The 22,436-nt window shown below is 61.2% G+C and overlaps 1 protein-coding gene and 1 long non-coding RNA gene across 2 annotated transcripts; both read left to right on the forward strand.

The window, feature by feature from the left end:
* Positions 1-2,152: 2,152 nt before the first annotated feature.
* On the forward strand, positions 2,153-5,723 carry LOC117009384. Its single transcript, XR_004420469.1, has 3 exons — positions 2,153-2,204; positions 5,154-5,219; positions 5,652-5,723. It is a non-coding gene; the product is annotated as an uncharacterized LOC117009384 (long non-coding RNA).
* A 913-nt stretch (positions 5,724-6,636) lies between these two features.
* On the forward strand, positions 6,637-22,283 carry LOC117009243 (RAS guanyl-releasing protein 2-like). Its single transcript, XM_033083479.1, has 13 exons — positions 6,637-6,717; positions 7,515-7,580; positions 7,907-7,972; positions 8,131-8,304; positions 9,028-9,144; positions 11,182-11,466; positions 13,137-13,214; positions 14,576-14,689; positions 15,416-15,531; positions 16,852-16,987; positions 19,732-19,768; positions 21,202-21,423; positions 22,237-22,283. Exons 1-13 carry the CDS (start codon positions 6,637-6,639, stop codon positions 22,281-22,283), a joined length of 1,539 nt encoding a protein of 512 aa, XP_032939370.1.
* Positions 22,284-22,436: the final 153 nt, after the last annotated feature.

Raw genomic sequence — 22,436 nt, forward strand, 5'->3', positions numbered from 1 at the left:
GCATCACTGGGAGAACTGGGGGGGGGGGAAATGGGGGGTTCCCCCCTCAAAAAAGAGAGAGAAAAAAAATTAATTAAAGGAATTAAATAACGGGGGGAAAAAAAGAATTAAAATAATTAAATTTAAGGGGAAAAAAAATTTTAAAATGAAATTACGGGGGAAAAAAAAATTAAAATAATTAAATTAAAGGATTTTAAAAAATAAAAAAAGGAAATTACGGGGGGAGAAAAAATAAAGAATTAAAATAATTAAATTAAAGGAAAAAAATAAATTAAAAAAAAAAAGGAATAACAGAAATTCGTGCTGCATTTTTTGGGGGGTCGCGGCTGAATTTGGGGAGGGGGTTTTTTGGGGGGGGAATATTTAATATTTGGGGCCTCGCCCCCTCCCCAGGGCGGCGCCGCTTTTCTGTTGAACCACAAAAACCACTTCCCTGCCCTCGCCCCACCCAGGAACCCCCAAATTCCGGTCCCTCCCCTTCTGGGGCACCCCAAAATTCCTCCTCCCACCCCAAAATTCCTCCCCCCACCCCCCAAATTCCGCCCCCACCCCAAATTCCGGCCCCGCCCCCCCGAGCCCTCCCCGCCACCGCCGCGGCCGCCGGAGCAGGTGGGGCAGGACTGGGGGGTCCCGGGGGGGTTTTGGGGGGGATTTTGGGGGGTCTCGGGGTCGGGAGGGGATGGGGAGGACCCCCTCCCATCGCTCCCAGTGCTCCCAGTGCTCCCAGTGCTCCCAGTGCTCCCAGTTTGCCGCGGGGACCCCATCCCAGTGCTCCCAGTTTGCCCAGTATCCCGCATTTTAACGCTCCCAGTTCCCCTCATTGCCGGGGTAGCGCGGTCCCAGCGCTCCCAGTATCCCCCCAGTATCGCCCCAGTATCCCCCCAGTATCGCCCCAGTATCCCCCCAGTATCCCCCCAGTCCCTCCCAGTGCTCCCAGTATCCCCCCAGCGCTGGGACGCTCCGGAACCGGGCTCAGGAAGCGCCGCCTTATCGGGGAGTGCAGAACCCGGGGGGGAAATTTGGGGGGGTCTGGGGGGGGTTGGGGGTCCCAAAATCCTCAAAGAGACCCCCAGGACCCCCCGACCCCCAAACTGGGACCCCAAGACTCCCCAAACTGGGACCCCCAGACCCATCCCAGCCCCCCCAAACTGGGACCTCCAGTCCCCCCAAACTGGGACCCCCAGACCCCTCCCATCCCCCCCGAACTGGGACCCCCCAGTCCCCCCAAACTGGGACCCCCAGACCCTTCCCAGTTCCCTCAAACTGGGACCCCCAGACCCCAAACTGGGAATCCAGACCCTCCAAACTGGGACCCCCAGACCCCTCCCAGCTCCCCCAAACTGGGACCCCCAGACCCCCAAACTGGGACCCCAGACCCCTCCCAGTGCCCCCAAACTGGGATCCCAGCCCCCCAAACTGGGACCCCCAGACTCCTCAAACTGGGACCCCCAGACCCCTCCCATCCCCCCCGAACTGGGACCCCCCAGTCCCCCCAAACTGGGACCCCCAGACCCCTCCCAGCCCCCCCAAACTGGGAGCCCCAGACCCCAAACTGGGACCCCAGACCCCTCCCAGTTCCCTCAAACTGGGACCCCCAGACCCCCAAACTGGGACCCCAGACCCCTCCCATCCCCCCCAAACCTCCCCTTGGCCCCTCAGGAGTTGGGGACCCCTCGCTCCCCCCCAATCCGCTTTTGGGGGGTCCCGGGGGGTCTCTGGTGCTGACCCCCGCCCCAATTCCCCCCTCCCAGTTTTGGGCTCCCACCATGAGCAGCTCCCTGGACCTGGACCGAGCCCCCACCCTGGACGAGCTTCTGAGGGGCTGCGTGGATGCTTTCGGTGGGGGGGACCCCGATTTTGGGGGGTTTTGGGGGGTCCCGGGGGGGTTGGGGGGGTCTCGGGGTTTTGGGGATTTGGATTTGGGGGCTCCTGAATTTTTTTGGAGTTCCTGTGTTGGAGATTTGGGGGGTTTGGGGGGGGACGGTTCCGATTTTTGGGATGTCCTTAAAATCTGGGGAGGGGGTTGGTGCTGTGGGGGTTTGGGGTGGGGTCTCGGGGGGGTCGCTGCGGTTTTGGGGTGACCCCCCCCCCACCCCTCCAGACGCGCAGGGGAAAGTTCGGGACCCCCAACTCGTGCGGCTCTTCCTGGCCACGCACCCCTGGTACCTGCCCCAGGCCGAGGTGGCGGCCAAGCTGCTGAGCCTGTATCCTTGGGGACCCCTCCCCAAAACCCCCCGGGACCCCCCCAAACCCAGAGACCCCCCAAACCCCAAAATTTCCCGGGATTTTCACCAAAATCTTCACCCCCGATATCTGCCCCGAACATCCAGGACACCCCAAAAAACTCCAGAGACCCCCCCCGGGACACCCCAAAAACACCCGGGACACCCCAAAAAAAACCCCGGGACCCCTCGGGACCCCTCGGGACCCTCCCCCAAACTCAGGGACCCCCCCAAACCCCAGAACTTCCCGGGATTTTCCTCCAAAATCCCGACCCCCGATACCTGCCCCAGGTAAAGGAATCTGGAAAGTGCCGAGAGTTTATCCTTGGGGACCCCCCGGGACACCCCAAAAAAACATCCAGGACACCCCAAAAAAAACCCCGGGACCCCTCGGGACCCCTCGGGACCCCCCCCAAGCACAGGGACCCCCCCAAACCCCAAAACTTCCCGGGATTTTCACCAAAATCCCCACCCCCGATACCTGCCCCAAACATCAAGGACACCCCAAAAAACTCCAGAGACCCACCCGGGACACCCCAAAAACATCCGGGATTTCCCCCAAAAAAAAACCCCGGGACCCCTCGGGACCCCCCCCCAAAACACAGGGACCCCCCAAACCCCAAAACTTTCCGGGATTTTACCCCAAAATCCTGACCCCCGATACCTGCCCCAGGTAAAGGAATCTGGAAAGCGCCGAGAGTTTATCCTTGGGGACACCCCCGGGACACCCCAAAAAACATTTGGGACACCCCAAAAAAAACCCCCAGGACCCCTCGGGACCCCTCGGGACCCCCCCCCAAACTCAGGGACCCCCCAAACCCCAAAATTTCCCGGGATTTTCCTCCAAAATCCCGACCCCCGATACCTGCCCCAGGTAAAGGTGGTCTGGAAAATTCGGAGAGTTTATCCTTGGGGACACCCCCGGGACACCCCAAAAAACACCGGGACACCCCGAAAAAAAACCCCAGGACCCCTCGGGACCCCTCGGGACCCCCCCCAAACACAGGGACCCCCCCAAACCCCAAAATTTCCCGGGATTTTCACCCAAAATCCCCACCCCCGATACCTGCCCCAAACATCCAGGACATCCCAAAAAAACCCCGGGACCCCCCCCGGGACACCCCAAAAACATCCGGGATTTCCCCCAAAACCCCCCGGGACCCCTCGGGACCCCCCCAAACACAGGGACCCCCCTAAACCCCAAAATTTCCGGGATTTCCCCCCAAAATCCCGACCCCCGATACCTGCCCCAGGTAAAGGAATCTGGAAAGTGCCGAGAGTTTATCCTTGGGGACACCCCCGGGACACCCCAAAAAACGTTTGGGACACCCCAAAAAAACCCAGGACACCCCCGGGGACACCCCCAAAACCCCCCGGGACCCCTCGGGACCCCCCCCCAAACCCAGGGACCCCCCCAAACCCCAAAATTTCCCGGAATTTCCCCCAAAATCCCGACCCCCGATACCTGCCCCCGTAAAGGAATCTGGAAAATTCCGAGAGTTTATCCTTGGGGACACCCCGGGACACCCCAAAAACACCCGGGACACCCCAAAAAAAAACCCCGGGACCCCTCGGGACCCCTCGGGACCCTCCCCCAAACTCAGGGACCCCCCCAAACCCCAAAACTTGCCGGGATTTCCCCCAAAATCCCGACCCCCGATACCTGCCCAGGTAAAGGAATCTGGAAAATTCCGAGAGTTTATCCTTGGGGACACCCCGGGACACCCCAAAAAACTTCCGGGACCGCTCGGGACCCCTCGGGACCCCCCCCCCAAACCCAGGGACCCCCCAAACCCCAAAATTTCCGGGATTTTCACCAAAATCCCGACCCCCGATACCTGCCCCAGGTAAAGGTGTTCTGGAAAATTCTGAGAGTTTATCCTTGGGGACACCCCCGGGACACCCCAAAAATCCCCGGGACACCCCTGGGGACACCCTCAAAAGCCCCCGGGACCCCTCCAAACCCAGAGACCCCCCCAAACCCCAAAATTTCCCGGGATTTCCCCCAAAATCCCCGAGCCCCGATACCTGCCCAGGTAAAGGTGTTCTGGAAAATTCTGAGAGTTTATTCTTGGGGACACCCCCGGGACACCCCAAAAAACATTTGGGACACCCCAAAAAAAACCCCCAGGACCCCTCGGGACCCCTCGGGACCCCCCCCCAAACTCAGGGACCCCCCAAACCCCAAAATTTCCCGGGATTTTCACCAAAATCCCCACCCCCGATACCTGCCCCAGGTAAAGGAATCTGGAAAGAGCCGAGAGTTTATCCTTGGGGACACCCCCGGGACACCCCAAAAAACTTCCGGGACCGCTCGGGACCCCTCGGGACCCCCCCCCAAAACACAGGGACCCCCCCCAAACCCCAAAACTTCCCGGGATTTTCCTCCAAAATCTCGACCCCCGATACCTGCCCCAAACATCCAGGACATCCCAAAAAAACCCCGGGACGCCCCCCGGGACACCCCAAAAACATCCGGGATTTCCCCCAAAAAACATCCGGGTCCCCTCGGGACCCCCCCCCAAACACAGGGACCCCCCAAACCCCAAAACTTCTCGGGATTTCCTCCAAAATCCCGACCCCCGATACCTGTCCCAGGTAAAGGAATCCGGAAAATTCCGAGAGTTTATCCTTGGGGACACCCCCGAGACACCCCAAAAACATCCGGGACGCCCCAAAAACCTCAAGGACCCCCCCCCCGGGACACCCCAAAAACCCCAGGACCCCACAAAACCCCCCGGGACCCCTCTGAAATCCCTTTCATTGACTCCCTTGGGACCCCCTGAACTTCTGGGGACCCCTCCCCAAACCTCCTGGAACGCCCCAAACACTCCGGGCTCTCCCCCCCCCGAATTTTCCCAAACCCCCGGGACCCCCAGGGACCCCCGGGACCCCCCCAAACCCCTCGCAGGCTCCTTGACCCCCCCGCAGGCTGCAGGAGTCGGGGGGCTCGGCCGAGGGTCCCTCCCTGCGCCTCAAGATCGGGCACTTGGTGCGGTGAGTGACCCCCAAAACCCCCCGTGAGTGACCCCAAATTCCCCCGTGACCCCAAATTCCTCCCCAAACCCGCCTGTGAGTGACCCCCCCAAACCCCCTCCGTGACCCCCAAACCCCCCTGTGACCCCAAAATCCCCCTGTGACCCCCAAAACCTCCCGTGACCCCCAAAACCTCCCGTGACCCCCAACCCCCCTGTGACCCCAAATCCCCCCCGGTGAGTGACCCCAAAACCCCCCCGTGACCCCAAATTCCTCCCCAAACTCCCCCTCCGTGAACCCCAAAACCCCCCGGGGACCCCCAGACCCCCCCCCATGACCCTCCCCGTGACCCCCAGACCCCCCGTGAGTGACCCCCAGACCCCCCCCGCACCCCCAGACCCCCCCCGGGGACCCCCCCGGAGTTGGGGGTCCCCCCTGACCCCCCTTTTGCAGGTACTGGGTCCGCGCTTTCCCGCGGGAGCTCTCGGGGGACCCCCCGGTCCTGGAGCGGCTCCGGGAATTGGGGGCGGCGCTGGGGGGGGACCCCGAAACCTCCCTGGGGCTGGAGAGCCTGTGAGTGAGGGGGGGACACGGGGGGGGGACATGGGGACATGGGGGGGACATGGGGGGACACGGGGGGGACACGGGGGGGACACGGGGGGGGGTGTTCGGGAATTTTTGGGGGACATTGGGGGGGTCCAGGGGTGAAATGGGGAGGGCACAGGGAGGAAAATTCGGGATACGGGGGGGGGGAACGGGGACATGAAGGGACATGGGAGGGGCACGGGGGGTTCGTGTCCCTTTGTCCCTCTGTTCTGTCCCTCTGTCCCCCTGTCCCTGTGTCCCTCTGTCCCCACCTCTGTCGGTGTCCCTGTGTCCCTCTGCCCCTCTGTCCCTCTGTCCCCACCTCTGTCCGTGTCCCTCTGTCCTGTCCTTGTGTCCCCCGTCCCTCTGTCTGTCCCTCTGTCCCCGTGTCCCTGTGTCCCCCTGTCCCTGTCCCTCTGTCCCCTCTGTCCCCACCTCTGTCCCTGTCCCTGTCCCTCTGTCCCTCTGTCCCTCTGTCCCCCTGTCCCTCTGTCCCTCTGTCCCTTTGTCCCTGTCCCCTCTGTCCCTCTGTCCCCTCTGTCCCTCTGTCCCTCTGTCCCCCTGTCCCTCTGTCCCCACCTCTGTCACCCTGTCCCCCTGTCCCTCTGTCCCTCTGTCCCCTGTCCCCTGTCCCTCTGTCCCTCTGTCCCTTTGTCCCTGTCCCCTCTGTCCCTCTGTCCCCTCTCTGTCCCTCTGTCCCTTTCCCCATGCGTTTCCCCTCCCGAGCAGCCCCGAGGAAGGTGACGATGCCGAAGGTGACGATGCCGAAGGTGACAATGGCGCTGGTGGCACCGGGGGTGTCCCCGGGGGGGTCCCCGGGGGGGTCGCGCCCCCTCCCCGCGCGCGGTTCTCGATGCTGCTGGAGCCGCTGGAGCCGCGCGAGCTCGCGGTGCTGCTGACACACCTGGAGCACCGCGGCTTCAACCGGCTCAGGGTGAGAGTCTGGGGACACTGGGGACACCTGGGGACAGCTGGGGACATGTCCCCATTGTCCCCAATGTCCTCAATGCCCCCCATGACCCCTGCTGTCCCCACTGTCCCCGCTGTCCCCAGTTCAGTGACATCCGCGCCTTCGCGCGCTCCGCGGGCACCTCGAGCTCTCCCGCGTGTCCCCAACGATGTCCCCGCTGTCCCCAACGATGTCCCCGCTGTCCCCACACTGTCCCCACTGTCCCCACACTGTCCCCACACTGTCCCCACACTGTCCCCGCTGTCCCCAGTTCAGTGACATCCGCGCCTTCGCGCGCTCCGCGGGCACCTCGAGCTCTCCCGCGTGTCCCCAACGATGTCCCCGCTGTCCCCAACGATGTCCCCGCTGTCCCCACACTGTCCCCACTGTCCCCACACTGTCCCCACACTGTCCCCACACTGTCCCCGCTGTCCCAGCTCAGTGACATCCGTGCCTTCGCGCGCTCCGGGGGCACCTCGAGCTCTCCCGCTTGTCCCCAGTGCTGTCCCCACACTGTTCCCACTGTCCCCGTGTCCTCACTGTCCCCAATGTCCCCACACTGTCCCCATGTCCCAAATGTCCCCACACTGTCCCCGTGTCCCCAGCTCAGTGACATCCGCACCTTCGCGCGCTCCGCGGGCACCTCTTACAGTCCCTCTCTCCGCCGCCTGGTGGCGCTGTCCCCGTGTCCCCATTGTCCCCAGTGTCCCCACACTGTCCCCACACTGTCCCCACACTGTCCTCATGTCCCCATTGTCCCCACACTGTCCCCGCTGTCCCAGCTCAGTGACATCCGCGCCTTCGCGCGCTCCGCGGGCACCTCCTGCTCTGCCCCGCTCCGCCGGCTGGTAGCGCTGTCCCCCGTGTCCCCCATGTCCCCACTGTCCCCACACTGTCCCCACTGTCCCCACACTGTCCCCACACTGTCCCCATGTCCCCAATGTCCCCACACTGTCCCCACACTGTCCCCATGTCCCCAATGTCCCCGTGTCCCCAGCTCAGTGACATCCGCGCCTTCGCGCGCTCGGCGGGCACCTCCTGCAGTTCCTCTCTCCGCCGCCTGGTGGCGCTGTCCCCGTGTCCCCATTGTCCCCACTGTCCCCACACTGTCCCCACACTGTCCCCACACTGTCCCCATGTCCCCATTGTCCCCACACTGTCCCCGCTGTCCCAGCTCAGTGACATCCGCGCCTTCGCGCGCTCCGCGGGCACCTCCTGCTCTGCCCCGCTCCGCCGGCTGGTAGCGCTGTCCCCCGTGTCCCCCATGTCCCCACTGTCCCCACACTGTCCCCACTGTCCCCACACTGTCCCCACACTGTCCCCATGTCCCCAATGTCCCCACACTGTCCCCACACTGTCCCCATGTCCCCAATGTCCCCAATGTCCCCGTGTCCCCAGCTCAGTGACATCCGCGCCTTCGCGCGCTCGGCGGGCACGTCCTGCAGTTCCTCTCTCCGCCGCCTGGTGGCGCTGTCCAACGGCCTCTCGCGCTGGGTGCAGCTGCGCGTGCTGCGCCCCCTGGCGGCCGCGCAGAGAGCGGCGGCGCTGGGGCAGTGCCTGCACCTGGCCCAGGTGAGAACTGACCCCTGACCTCTGAACTGACCCCTGAACTGACCCCTGAATCCTGAACTGACCCCTGGACTGAGCCCTGAACTGACCCCTGAACTGAGCTGGGGCAGTGCCTGCACCTGGCCCAGGTGAGAAACTGACCCCTGACCTCTGAACTGACCCCCGGACTGAGCCCTGAACTGAGCCTTGACCCCGGGACTGAGCCCTGGACTGACCCCTGAGCCCTGAGCCACAGCGCTGGGGCAGTGCCTGCACCTGGCTCAGGTGAGAACTGACCCCTGACCCCTGACCTGAGCCCTGACCCCTGAACTGAGCCCTGGACTGACCCCTGAATCCTGAACTGACCCCCGGACTGATCCCCTGAGCCACAACGCTGGGGCAGTGCCTGCACCTGGCTCAGGTGAGAACTGACCCCTGACCCCAGGACTGAGCCTTGAACCGAGCCCTGACCCCTGAACTGAGCCCTGACCCCTGAACTCTGACCCCTCACACCTGAACTGACCCCTGAACTGAGCCCCGGACTGAGCCCTGACCCCTGAACTGACCCCTGAGCCACAGAGCTGGGGCAGTGCCTGCACCTGGCTCAGGTGAGAGATGGGAATGACCCTGAACTGACCCTCGGGACTGACCCCTGACCCCTGAACTGACCCCTGACCCCTGAACTGACCCCTGAACCGACCCCCGGGACTGACCCCTGACCTGACCCCTGCCATTTTCCCTCCCCAGAGCCTCCTGGAGCTCCGGAACTTTAACTCCCTCCTGGCCGTGGTCGGGGGGCTCGGTCACGGCTCCATCGCGAGACTGCGCCGCACCCTGGGGCTGCTGAGCCCCCCCCTCATCCAGGTGGGGGGGCCTGGGGGGGGCTGGGGGGTCATGGGGGGTCCTGGGGGGTCCTGGGTGGGGCTGGGGGGGTCCTGGGGGGGGCTGGGAGGGTCCTGGGAGGGCCCTGGGGGGGCTGGAGGGGTGGGGAGGGGTCCTGGGGGATCCTGGGGGATCCTGGGGGTGTCCTGGGGGAGCACAGGGAGGTCCGGGAGGGTCCTTGTGGGGTTTTGGGGAAGTCTTGGGGGGCACGGGAAGGTTCTGGAGAGTCCTGGGGAGTTCTGGGGGGTCCTGGGAAGGTCCTGGGGGGGCTGGGAGGGGTGGGGAGGGGTCCTGAGGGATCCTGGGAAGGTCCTGGAGGGTCCTGGAGTGTCCTGGGGGGTTCTGGGAAGGTCCTGGGGGGTTCTGGGGAAGTCCTGGGGGGTCCTGGGGGGTCGTGGGGGGTCCCCAAGAGGGCACAGGGGGGATACAAAGGGGTCCTGGGGAGGCCTGGGGGTCCTGGGGGAGTCCTGGAGGGTCCTGGGGGGTCCTGGGGGAATCGTGGGGGGTCCTGGGGGGTCGTGGGGGGTCCCCAAGAGGGCACACGGGGGATACAAAGGGGTCCTGGGGAGGCCTGGGGGTCCTGGGGGAGTCCTGGAGGGTCCTGGGGGGTCCTGGGGGAATCGTGGGGGGTCCTGGGGGGTCGTGGGGGGTCCCCAAGAGGGCACACGGGGGATACAAAGGGGTCCTGGGGAGGCCTGGGGGGTTCTGGGGGGTCCTGGGGGGTCCTGAGGGGTCCTGGGGGGTTCTGGGGGTTTTGGGGAGCCCTGGGAGGCACGGAAAGAGTCTGGAGGATCCTGGGGAGGGGTCCTGGGGGATCCCGGGGGGCACAGGAAGGTTCTGGAAGGTCCTGGGGGGGTCCCAGGGAGGTCTGGGAGGGTCCCTGAGGATTTCTGGGGGGTCCTGGGGGCCACAGGAAGGTTCTGAAAGATCCTGGGGGGGTCCCGGTGGACACGGGAAGGTTCTGGAAGATCCCCGGGAGGGATCCCAGGGGGTACAGGGAGGTCTGGGCAGGTCCTTGGTGGGTTCTGGGGGGTCCCGGGGTTCCCGGGAAGGTTCTGGAAGGTCCTGGGGGTGGTCCCTGAGGATTTCTGGGGGGTCCCAGGGGACATGGGAAGGTTCTGGAAGATCCTGGGGGGGTCCCAGGGGGCACAGAGAGGTCTGGGAGGGTCCCTGAGGATTTTTGGGGGGGTCCTGGGGAGCACGGGAAAGTTCTGGAAAGTCCCAGAGGATTTCTCGAGGGTCCCAGGGGACACAAGAAGGTTCTGGAAGATCCTGGGGGGGTCCCAGGGGGCACAGAGTGGTCTGGGAGGGTCCTTGTGGAATTTTGAGGGGGTCCTGGGGGGCACAGGAAGGTTCTGGAAAATCCCTGAGGATTTCTGGGGGGTCCCAGGGGGCACGGGAAGGTTCTGGAAGGTCCTGGGGGGGGCACAGGGAGGTTCTGAGGATTTCTGGGGGGTCCTGGAGGTGCACAGGAAAGTTCTGGAAGGTCCTGGGGGGGTCCCAGGGGGCACAGGGTGGTCCGGAAGGGTCCCTGAGGATTTTTGGGGGGTCCTGGAGGGCACAGGAAGGTTCTGGAAAATCCCTGAGGATTTCTGGGGAGTCCCAGAGGGCATGGGAAAGTTCTGGAAGGGCCTGAGGGGGTCCCGGGGGTCCAGGGAAGGTTCTGGAAGATCCTGCGGGAGTCCCAGGGGGCACAGAGAGGTCTGGGAGGGTCCTTGTGGAATTTTGGGGGGGTCCTGGGGGGCATGGGAAGGTTCTGGAGGGTTCTGAGGGGGGGTCACAGGGAGGTTCTGAGGATTTCTGGGGGGTCCTGGGGGTGCGCAGGAAAGATCTGGAAGATCCGGGGGGGATCCCAGGGGGCACAGGGAGGTCTGGGAGGGTCCCCGAGGATTTTTGGGGGGTCCCAGAGGGCACAGGCGGGGGTCTCACCCCCCCCAACCTCTGCCCATCTCTCAAACTCCCCCTCCCCATCTCTCCCCTCCCCCTCCCCGTGTTTTTTCTCTCCCCCTCCCATTCCAGATGTGGGCACAGCTGGCCGAGGCCGTGGGCTCGGGGGGGAATTACCGGGGGTACCGAGCGCTGCTGGGGGGCGCGGGGGGCTCGGGGGGGTTCCGGGTCCCGGCGCTCGGGGTTCACCTGCGGGACCTGGTGGCGCTGGAGGCGGCGCTGCCCGACTGGGGGGGTCCGGGCCGCCCCCACCCCAATAAACTGCGGGCTCGCTTCGCCCTGCAAGGGGCGCTGCTGGCGGGGAGAGAGCAGGGACCCCCCGGGACCCCCCACCCGGATTTGCTGCGGCTGCTGGAGGTGAGACCCCGCCCCAAAATTAACCTTAATCACCCCAAAATCATCCCAAAATTACTGAAAACCGCCCAAAATTACCCTAAATTACCCCAAAATCCCACCCGGGACCCCCCGGGACCCCCCACCCGGATTTGCTGCGGTTGTTGGAGGTGAGACCCCGCCTCAAAATTACCAAAAATCATCCCAAAACCGCCCAAAATTACCTTAAATTACCCCAAAATCACCCCAAAATTACCGAAAAACCACCCAAAATCCCACCCGGGACCCCCCACCCCGATTTGCTGCGGCTGTTGGAGGTGAGACCCTGCCCCAAATTATCCAAAATTACCCTAAATTACCCCAAAATTACCCCAAAACCGCCCCAAATCACCCGAAAATTACCCCAAAATCATCCAAAAATTATCGAAAACCGCTCAAAATCACCCAAAATTACCCTAAATTCTCACAAAATCATCCAAAATCCCACCCGGGACCCCCCATCCCGATTTGTTGCGGTTGTTGGAGGTGAGACCCTGCCCCAAAATTACCCGAAATTACCCAAAACCGCCCAAAATCACCCAAAATCACCCCAAAATCACCCCACAATTACCCCAAATCACCCTAAAATTACCCAAAATCACCCCAAATCATCCCCAAATTACCCTAAATTCACACAAAATCATCCCAAATCCCGCCCGGGACCCCCCACCCGGATTTGCTGCGGCTGTTGGAGGTGAGACCCTGCCCCGAATTATCCAAAATTACCCCAAAATCACCCCAAAATTACCCCAAAACCGCCCCAAATCACCCGAAAATTACCCCAAAATCATCCAAAAATTACCGAAAACCGCCCAAAATCACCCCAAAATTACCCTAAATTACCCAAGATTACCCCAAAATCACCCCAAAATCCCACCCGGGACCCCCCACCCCGACCTGCTGCGGCTGTTGAAAGTGAGACCCTGCCCCAAATTATCCAAAATTACCCCAAAATCACCCCAAAATTACCCCAAAACCGCCCCAAATCACCCGAAAATTACCCCAAAATCATCCCAAAATTACTGAAAACCGCCCAAAATCACCCTAAAATTACCCTAAATTCACACAAAATCATCCCAAATCCCACCCGGGACCCCCCACCCGGATTTGCTGCGGCTGCTGGAGGTGAGACCCCGCCCCGAAATATACAAAATTACCCCAAAATTACCCCAAAACAGCCCCAAAAACGCCCCAAATTACCCGAAATTACCCTAAATCACCCTAAATTACCCCAAAATCCCACCCGGGACCCCCCGGGACCCCCCACCCGGATTTGCTGCGGTTGTTGGAGGTGAGACCCTTCCCCAAATTATCCAAAGTTACCGAAAACCGCCCAAAATCACCCAAAATCACCCCAAAATCACACCACAATTACCCCAAATCACCCTAAAATTACCCTAAATTCACCCAAAACCACCCAAAATCCCTTCTGGGACCCCTCGGGACCCCCTACCCGGATTTACTGCCGCTGCTGGAGGTGAAACCCCACCCCGAATTACCCAAAATTACCCCAAATTACCCCAAAATCACCCCAAAATTACCCTAAATTCACCCAAAATCACTTCAAAATTACCCCAAAATTACCCAAAATCACCCGAAATCCCCTCCTGGGACCCCCAAATTTCCCCCAAATTTCCCCCCTGACCCCCCCGCAGGTGTCGCTCGCCCTCGGCCCCTCGGAGCAGCAGCTGCACCAGATGTCGCTGCAGAGAGAGCCCCGCGAGAGCGCCCCGGTGAGAAACGGGCGAGTGGGGAGGGAAATGGGCGAGTGTGGGGTGAAATGGGCGAGTGGGGAATGGGGGGAACAAGAGGAAATGGGGGCGAGTGGGAAATGGGGCGAGTTGGTGGGGAATGGGGCGAGTGGGAAATGGGAGTGGGTGTGGGAAATGGGGGCGAGTAGAGGGAAAATGGGCGAGTGTGGGAGGAAAAGGGGCGAGTGGGGGGCAAGGGGGCGAGTGGGGGGAAAACGGGTAACGGGGGCGAGTGGGGAGGAAATGGGATGAGTAGGAAATGGGGCGAGTTGGGGGGGAAAGGGGGCGAGTAGAAGGGAAAGGGGGCGAGTGGAGAATGGGGGGAGTGTTGGGGGAATGGGGCGAGTGTGGGGGAAAAGGGGGCGAGTGGGGAATGGGGCGAGTAGAGGGGAAAGGGGGCGAGTGGGAAATGGGGCGAGTGGGGGGGGGAATGGGCGAGTGGGAAATGGGGAAGGGGCGAGTGGGGAATGGGGGGAACGGGAAGGAATGGGGCGAGTTGGGGAGGAAAAGGGGGCGAGTGGGAAAATGGGGATGGCGAGTCGGGGGGAAAACGGGCAACGGGGGCGAGTGCGGAGTGAAATGGGCGAGTGGGAAAAAGGGGGCGAGTGGGGAATGAGGGTGGCGAGTGGAGAATGGGGGCGAGTGGGGGGGAAAGGGGCGAGTCAGGGGGGAAGGAGGGCGAGTGGGAAATGGGGGGAGCGGGGGGAAAGGGGGCGAGTTGGGGGAGGAATGGGGCGAGTGGAGAATGAGTAGAGGGGATAGGGGGCGAGTGGGAAATGAGGGTGGCGAGTGGAGAATGGGGGTGAGTGGGAGGGGAATGGGGCGAGTGGGGAATGGAGGTGGCGAGTGAGGGGAAAACGGGCAATGGAGGCGAGTGGAGAGGAAAGGGGATGAGTGGGAAATGGGGGCGAGTTGGGGGGGAAAGGGGGCGAGTGAGGAATGGGGGGAACAGGACGGAATGGGGCGAGTGGGAAATGGGGATGGCGAGTTGGGGGAAAACGTGCAACGAGGGCGAGTGCGGGGTGAAGTGGGCGAGTGGGAAATGGGGAAGGGGCGAGTGGGGGGGAACGGGGCCGAATCGGAAATGAGAGCGGGTGTGGGAAATGGGGGCGAGTGGGGAATTCGGGGTGGCGAGTGGGAAATTGGGCGAGTCGGGGGGAACGGGGGCGAGTGGGGGAAGAAATGGGCGAGTGGGGAATGGGGGTTGTGCGAAGAGGGGGCGAACTGGGGGGGAATGGGGCGAGTAGGGAAGGGGGGAAAAACCTTGGAATTCTGAGCGTGCCCTGGGGGCTCTGACCCCTCTGACCCCCTCTGACCCCCCCTCTGACTCCCCCTCCCCCCAGGCCGGACCCCCCCCGGAGTTGCCCCCCGCCCTCCCCCCCGAGCGTTGGGTCCTGCCCGAGCCCCCCCGGCCCGACCCCGAGGGGCTCCGGCCCCGCCTGGAGCAGCTGGTGGAGGTGGGGAGGGGGCGGGGGGGGTGGGGAGGGGTCGGGAGTGACTCTGGGGGGGATTTGGGGGGGATTTGGGGAGGGGGTCCTGGAGGAATTGAGGGGTGGGGGGGCTGGGGAGGGGTCCGGAGTGACTTGGGGGGGATTTGGGGAGGGGGTCCGGGAGGAATTGAGGGGCTGGGGGGGCTGGGGAGGGGTCGGGGGAGGTCGGGGGGCGTGGGGAGGGGTCGGGGGGTAATGGGGAGGGGTCGGGAGTGACATTAGGGGGAATTTGGGGAGGGGGTCCTGCAGGAATTGAGGGGTGGGGGGTGGGGAGGGGTCTGGGGGAGCTGGGGGAGGGTCGGGGGGGGCTGGGGGGGATGGGGAGGGGTCGGGAGGGGTCGGGGGAGGGGTCGGGAATGACTTTGGGGGGGATTTGGGGAAGATTTGGGTCTGGGGTCCTGGAGGAATTGAGGGGCTGGGGGGGCTGGGGAGGGGTCGGGAGTGACTCTGGGGGGGATTTGGGTCTGGGGTCCTGGAGGTATTGAGGGGTGGGGGGCTGGGGAGGGGTCTGGGCAGGATTTTGGGGGGGATTTGGGGAGGGGGCACCGGGAGAAATTGAGGGGTGGGGGGTCCGCTCTGAGAATTTTGGGTGGTTTGAATTTTTGGGGGGGGGTCTGCGGTGAATTTGGGGGGTCCCGGGGTGGTCGCGGAGGGGTCTGAGGGGATTTTTGGGGTTTTTTTGGGGGGTTTCAGTCGATTTTCCGGAATTTCGACGTGGACGGGGACGGGCGGATCTCGGGGGAGGAATTCGGGATCGTGCGGGAGAACTTCCCGCACCTGCCCCCGCTGGGGGAGCTGGACACCGACCGGTGAGACCCCAGACCCAATTCACCCAAATCCCCCCAAAACCCACCCGGGACCCCCGCTGGGGGAGCTGGACACCGACCGGTGAGACCCCAGACCCAAATCACCCAAATCCCCCCAAATCCCACCGCACCTCCCCCCGCTGGGGGAGCTGGACACGGACCGGTGAGACCCCAGACCCAAATCACACCGAGACCCCCCCCAAATCCCCCGCACCTCCCCCCGCTGGGGGAGCTGGACACCGACCGGTGAGACCCCAGACCCAAATCACCCAAATCCCCCCCAAATCCCCCTGGACACCGACCGGTGAGACCCCAGACCCAATTCACCCAAATCCCCCCCAAATCCCCCGCACCTCCCCCCGCTGGGGGAGCTGGACACCGACCGGTGAGACCCCAGACCCAATTCACACCGAGACCCCCCCCAAATCCCCTCAGTGACCCCCGCTGGGGGAGCTGGACACCGACCGGTGAGACCCCAGACCCAAATCATCCCAAAATCCCCGCTCCTCCCCCCCTGGGGGAGCTGGACACCGACCGGTGAGACCCCAGACCCAAATCATCCAAATCACCCCGAGACCCCCCCCAAATCCCCCGCACCTCCCCCCGCTGGGGGAGCTGGACACCGACCGGTGAGACCCCAGACCCAAATCCCCAAAATCCACCCTGGACACCGACCGGTGAGACCCCAGACCCAAATCACACCGAGATCCCCCCCAAATCCCCCTGGACATGGACCGGTGAGACCCCAGACCCAAATCACCCAAATCCCCCCGGACACGGACCGGTGAGACCCCAGACCCAAATCCCCCAAATCCCCAAAATCCACCCTGGACACGGACCGGTGAGACCCCTCCCCAAAATCCCCCCGAGACCCCCCCCAAATCCCCCGCACCTCCCCCCGCTGGGGGAGCTGGACACGGATCGGTGAGACCCCAGACCCAATTCACCCAAATCCCCCCAAAATCCCAAATCCCCCTGGACACGGACCGGTGAGACCCCAGACCCAAATCACACCGAGATCCCCCCCCAAATCCCCTCAGTGACCCGCGCACCTCCCCCCGCTGGGGGAACTGGACACGGAGCGGTGAGACCCCAGACCCAAATCACCTCAAAATCCCCCCCAAAATCCCAAACCCAACTGGACACGGACTGGTGAGACCCCCGGGACCCGCCCCCAAAAACCCCAAATCCCCCCTGGGGGAGCTGAGCCCCCCTCCCCCACAAGACCCCCCAAACCTGGGGGTCCCCCCGTGACCCCTGACCCCCCTGTGACCCCTCCGTGACCCCCGTGACCCCCCCGTGACCCCCGCGACCCCTCCCCAGGGACGGGGGGCTCAGCCGGGGGGAGGTCCTGGATTATTTCCTGCGCTGCAGCCAAGGAGCCCCCCCGGGACCCCCCCACCAATTCCGGGCGCTGCGGGGGCTGCGGGGGGGGCCCTGCGAGAGCTGCGGGAAAATGGTGAGTGGGGGAGGGGCGGCGGGACCCCCTGAAACAACCCCAAAAAACAACTGCCCGAAAAATACCTGAAAACACCCAAAAATACCCCAAAAAACCCAAAAAAAATCCGAAAAACACCCGAAAAACACCAAAAAAAACCCAAAAAACCACCAATAACAACCCAAGTCCCCTGAGACCCCCCGAAACAACCCCAAGAAACAACAGCCCGAAAAACACCTGAAAACACCCCAAAAACACCCAAAAAAACCCAAAAAACACCCAAAAAACCGTCAGAACAACCCAAAAACACCAAAAAACACCCAAAAAACAACAACCCGAAAAACACCGAGACTCCTCAAAAACACCCAAAAAAAACCTAAAAAAACCCAAAAAACCATCAAAAAACATCACCCAGAACATCCTAAATCCCCTGAGATCTCCCAAAAACACCCCCAAAAACAACAGCCCGAAAAACACCCCGAGATCCCCCAAAACCACAAAAAAACCCTAAAAAACCACCCAGAACACCCCAAAACCACCAAAAAAACACCTAAAAAACCACACCAAAAACACCCCAAAACAACAGCCCAAAAAACACCCCGAGATTCCTCAAAAACACCTAAAAAAAACCCAAAAAACCCCAAAAAACCACCAAAAAACCACCAGAAAAACACCCGAAAAACACTCAAATCACACCCAAAAACCATCCAAAAACACCAAAAAAAACCCCAAAAAACCATCCAAAAACACCCAAAACCACCCAAAAACACCAAAAAACACCCAAAAAACCACCCAGAACACCCCCAAAAACACCCGAAAAACCAAAAAAAACACCCAAAACCTCCCAAAAAAACACCCAAAAAACTCCACCCAAAAATACTCAAAAACCCCCTAAAAACACCCCATAAAACCACCCAGAACATCCCAAAAACACCCCAAAAATACCCAAAAAACACCCAAAACCTCCCAAAAAACAACACCCAGAACACCCCAAACCCCTGAGACCCCCCAAATCCTCCCCAAAAAACACCCAAAAAACCCACCCCAAAATACCAAAAAACATCCAAAACCCCCCTAAAAACACCCAAAAAACCACCCAGAATACCCCAACCCCCCAGAGACCCCCCAAAATCCCCTCAAAAACTCCCAGAACACCCCAAAACCCCCGAGACCCCAAAAGCCCCTAAAAACACCCAAAACCCACCAAAAACATCACAAAAAACACCAAAAAAACCCGCCCAAAACACCCGAAACCACCCAAAAATCACCCAAAAAGCACCCAAAACCTCGCAAAAAACAACACCCAGAACAACCCAAATCTCCCGAGACCCCCCAAAAACATCCCCAAAAAACAACAGCCCGAAAAACACCCCGAGACCCCCCAAAAACACCAACAAAATCCCCGAAAAAACCCCGAAAAAACCGCGAAAAACACCCGAAAAACACCCAAACCCCCCTAAAAAACACCGAAAACACCCCAAACCCCCCGAGATCCCCAAAACCCCCTAAAACCCAAAAACACCCAAAAATAACAACACCCAGAACACCCCTAAATCCCCCGAGAAGCCCCAAAATTCCCCTAAAAACACCCAAAAAACCACCCAGAACACCCCAAAAAAACCCCAAAACCACCCGAAAAACACTCAAAAAACACCCAAAACTACCCAAAAAACACCCAGAACACCCCAAAACCCACCCAAAACTTCCCAAAATTCCCCCAGAACCCCCCCCAGATCCTCCCGAGGGGTCCCCAAACTCCCTCGAGACCCCCGAGACCCCCCAAATCCCCCCAAAAAACACCAAAAAAAACACCCGGAACACCCAAAAAACACCCAAAAACCACCCAGATCCACCCAAAAACCACTCAAAACTTCCCAAAATCCCCCCAAAATTGCCTTAAATCCCCCAAAAATTCCCAGACACCCCCAAAACTTCCCCAAAACACCCAAAAAAACCCCACAGAACACCCCAAAAAACACCCCGACACCCCTGAAATACCCAAAAAACCACCCCAAACTTCCCAAAAAACACCCGAAACCTCCTCAAATCCCCCCAAAATCGCCCCCAAATCCCCTCCAAATCCCCCCAAAACACCCAAAACCTCCCAGATCCTCGGAGACGCCCCAAAATCCCCCAAAATCCCCCTAAAAAACACCCAAAAAACACCCACAATACCCAAAAAAACACCCGAAAAACACCCAAAACTTCCCCAAATCCCCCCAAAATCGCCCCCAAATCCCCCCACAAACACCCAAACCCCCCCAGATCCTCGTGAGACCCCCCCAGAACCCCCCAAAATCTCCCAAACCCCCCCGAGACCCCCCAAAACCCCCCAAAAAACACCCCAAAAACACCCGAAAAACACCCAAAAACCACCCAGAGCCACCCAAAAACCTCCTCAAATCCCCCCAAAATCGCCCCCAAATCCCTCCCAATTTTCCCCCAAAACACCCAACCCCCCCAGATCCTCGCGAGACCCCCCCAGAACCCCCCAAAACCTCCCAAAATCCCCCGAGACCCCCAAAAAACACCCAAAAATCACCGAGAACACCCCAAAAAACACCCAAAAATCACCCCTAACACCCCAAAAAACACCCAAAAAACCCCCAAAACTTCCCAAAATCGCCCCAAAATCCCCCCACAACCCTCCCAGATCCTCCCCAGACCCCCCAAACCCCCCCGAGGGGGGGAGGGGAGATCTCGGGGGGGTTTTTCAGGGGTCCCGGACCCCTCCCCTCCCACCCCAACCCTTCCCCTCCCCCCAGATTTGGGGTCTGAACAAGGACGGGATGGAGTGCAGCGGTGAGTGGGGGGCGTGGGGGGGATTTGGGGGGAAATTGGGGGGTCCTGGGGGGTCCTGGGGGGGATTTGGGGGGATTTTGGGTGTTTTTCGGGTGTTTTTTGCTGTTTTTTTTGGTGGTTTTTGGGTGTTTTTGGGGGGTTTTTGAGTGTTTTTCGGGTGTATTTTTGGTGTTTTTAGGGGGTTTTTGGGGGGTCTCGGGGATTTGGGGGCGTTCTGGGTTTTTGGGGTTTTTTTCGGGTGTTCTGGGGTTGTTTTTGGAGGTTTTTTTGGGGTTTTTTTGTGTTTTTTGGGTGTTTCTCGGGTGTTTTTTGGGTGTTTTTCGGGTGTTTTTCGGGTGTTCTGGGGGGTTTTTTTGGGTGTTTTTTGGGTGTTTTCGGGTGGGTTTTTTTGGGTGTTTTTTGGGGAGGTTTTGGGGGGTCTCGGGGGGTTTGGGGATGTTCTGGGTGTTGTTTTTTGGGAGGTTTTAGGTGGTTTTGGGTGTTTTTGGAGGGTTTTTTGGGTGTTTTTCGGGTGTTTTTCGGGTGTTCTGGGTTTTTTGGGGGGTTTTTTGGGGGTTTTTTTGGGGTTTTTTGGGGTGTTTTTAGGGAGGGTTTGGGTGTTTTTTGGGGGAGGTTTTGGGGGGTCTCGGGGGGTTTGGGGTTGTTCTGGGTGTTGTTTTTTGGGAGGTTCTAGGTGGTTTGGGGTGTTTTTTGAGTGTTTTTTGGGTGTTTTTCGGGTGTTTTTCGGGTGTTCTGGGTTTTTTGGGGGGTTTTTTGGGGTTTTTTTGGGTGTTTTTAGGGAGGGTTTGGATGTTTTTTGAGAGTTTTCGGGTGGGTTTTTAGGGTGTTTTTTTGGGGGAGGTTTTGGGGGGTCTCGGGGGGTTTGGGGATGTTCTGGGTGTTGTTTTTTGGGAGGTTTTAGGTGGTTTTGGGGGTTTTTTGGGGGTCTTTTGGGGTTTTTTTTGGGGAGGTTTTTGGGGGGGTCCCGGTGTTTTTTGTGCTGTTGTTTTTGGGGGGTCCTGGGGGGGATTTGGGGGGTCCTGGGGGGTCCTGGGGGGGATTTGGGGGAAATTGGGGGGTCCTGGGGGTCCTGGGGAGGATTTTAGGGGGTCCTGGGGGGTCCTTGGGGGATTTGGGGGGGATTTGGGGCGTCCTGCGGGTCTGGGGGAGGATTTTGGGGGATCTTGGGGGGGTCCTGGGTGAATTTGGGGGGTCCTGGGGAGGATTTGGGGGGTCCTGGGGGGTCTTGGTGGGTCCTTGGGGGGAATTTGGGGGGGATTTGGGGGGTCCCGGGGGGGATTTGGGGGGAATTTGGGGGGTCCTGAGGGAATTTTGGGGGGTCCTGGGGGTCCTGGGAGTTTTTGGGGAGGGGTCTCAGTCACTGGGGGGTCCCGGTGGTTTTTTGGGGATTTTTGAGGAGGGGTCCCAGTCTCTGACCCCCCCCTCCCCCCCAGGCTGCGGGCTGCGCGCCCACCCCTCGTGCCGGGAGTTCCTCCCCCCCGAATGTCGCCGTCGCCCCCCGGGACCCCTCCCCAAATTCTCCCGGCCCCGCACCCAGAGCGTGGCCGCGGCCGGGACCCCCCCGGAGCCCCCCGGACCCCTCCCCAAATCCCGGCCCCGCTCCTTCAGCCTCAGCCTGGCCTGGCCCCGCCGAGCCTCGCTGCCCCCGCCGCCAGGTGAGACCCCTCCCCAAAATACCATCCCCTCCTTTGGGACACCCAAATCCCCTCCTGGGACCCCTCCCCAAATTCCCTCCTGAGACCCCTCCCCAAATTCCTCCCTGAGACCCCTCCCCAAATTCCCTTCCCCCTTTGAGACCTCAAATCCCTCCCTGGGACCCCCACAGGTGAGACCCCTCCCCAAATTCCATCCCCGCTTTGGGACCCCCAAATCCCCTCCCCGCAGGTGAGACCCCTCCCCAAATTACCATCCTCTCCTTTGGGACACCCAAATCCCCTCCTGGGATCCCTCCCCAAATTCCCTCACCCCTGAGACCCCTCCCCAAATTCCCTTCCCCCCATTTGGGACCCCCAAATTCCCCCCTTGGGACCCCCAAATATCCCCCTGAGACCCCCCCCAAATCCCCTGCCCCTCTGAGACCCCTCCCCAAATTCCCTCCCCCCCTGGAATTCCCTCCCAATTCCCCCCTGAGACCCCTCCCCAAAATCCCCTCCCTCCCTGGAACCCCCAAATTTCCCCCTGGGACCCCCTTCCAAATTCCCTCCCCCCCTGAGACCCCTCCCCAAATTCCCTTCCCCCTTTGAGACCCCAAATCCCTCCCTGGGACCCCCACAGGTGAGACCCCTCCCCAAAATCCCCTCCCCCCTGGAATTCCCCCCCAAATCCCCCTCCTGGGACCCCCAAATCCCTCTCTGAGACCCCTCTCAAAAATCCCCTCCCTCCCTGGGACCCCCAAATTCCCCCCTGGGACCCCTCCCCAAATCCCCTCCCCCCTTTGGGACCCCCAAACTGACGCCCCCTCCCCCCAGACCCCCCCGCGGAGGGGCAGGACGGGGTGTTCGACACTCACCTGTGACAGGTAAATGGGTCTGGGGGCTCCGGGACCTCCGAATTGGGGTCTGGGGGCTCCGGGACCCCCGAATTGGGGTCCTGGGGGTTCAGGACCCTTCACATCGGGGAGTTCAGACCCCTGGGACCCCTCCCCAATTGGGGGTTCTGGATTTTGGGG

The sequence above is a fragment of the Catharus ustulatus genome, chromosome 32 (assembly GCF_009819885.2).
Source record: "Catharus ustulatus isolate bCatUst1 chromosome 32, bCatUst1.pri.v2, whole genome shotgun sequence".
NCBI lineage: Eukaryota > Metazoa > Chordata > Aves > Passeriformes > Turdidae > Catharus > Catharus ustulatus.

Coding starts and splice junctions, on each gene's coding strand:
- LOC117009243 (XM_033083479.1), top strand. CDS start 6,637: ATGCTGCTGGAGCCGCTGGAGCCGCGCGAGCTCGCGGTGCTGCTGACA. Junction 6,718..7,514: donor GCGGCTTCAACCGGCTCAGG/GTGAGAGTCTGG, acceptor CCGCTGTCCCAG/CTCAGTGACATCCGCGCCTT. Junction 16,988..19,731: donor GCGAGAGCTGCGGGAAAATG/GTGAGTGGGGGA, acceptor CCCTCCCCCCAG/ATTTGGGGTCTGAACAAGGA.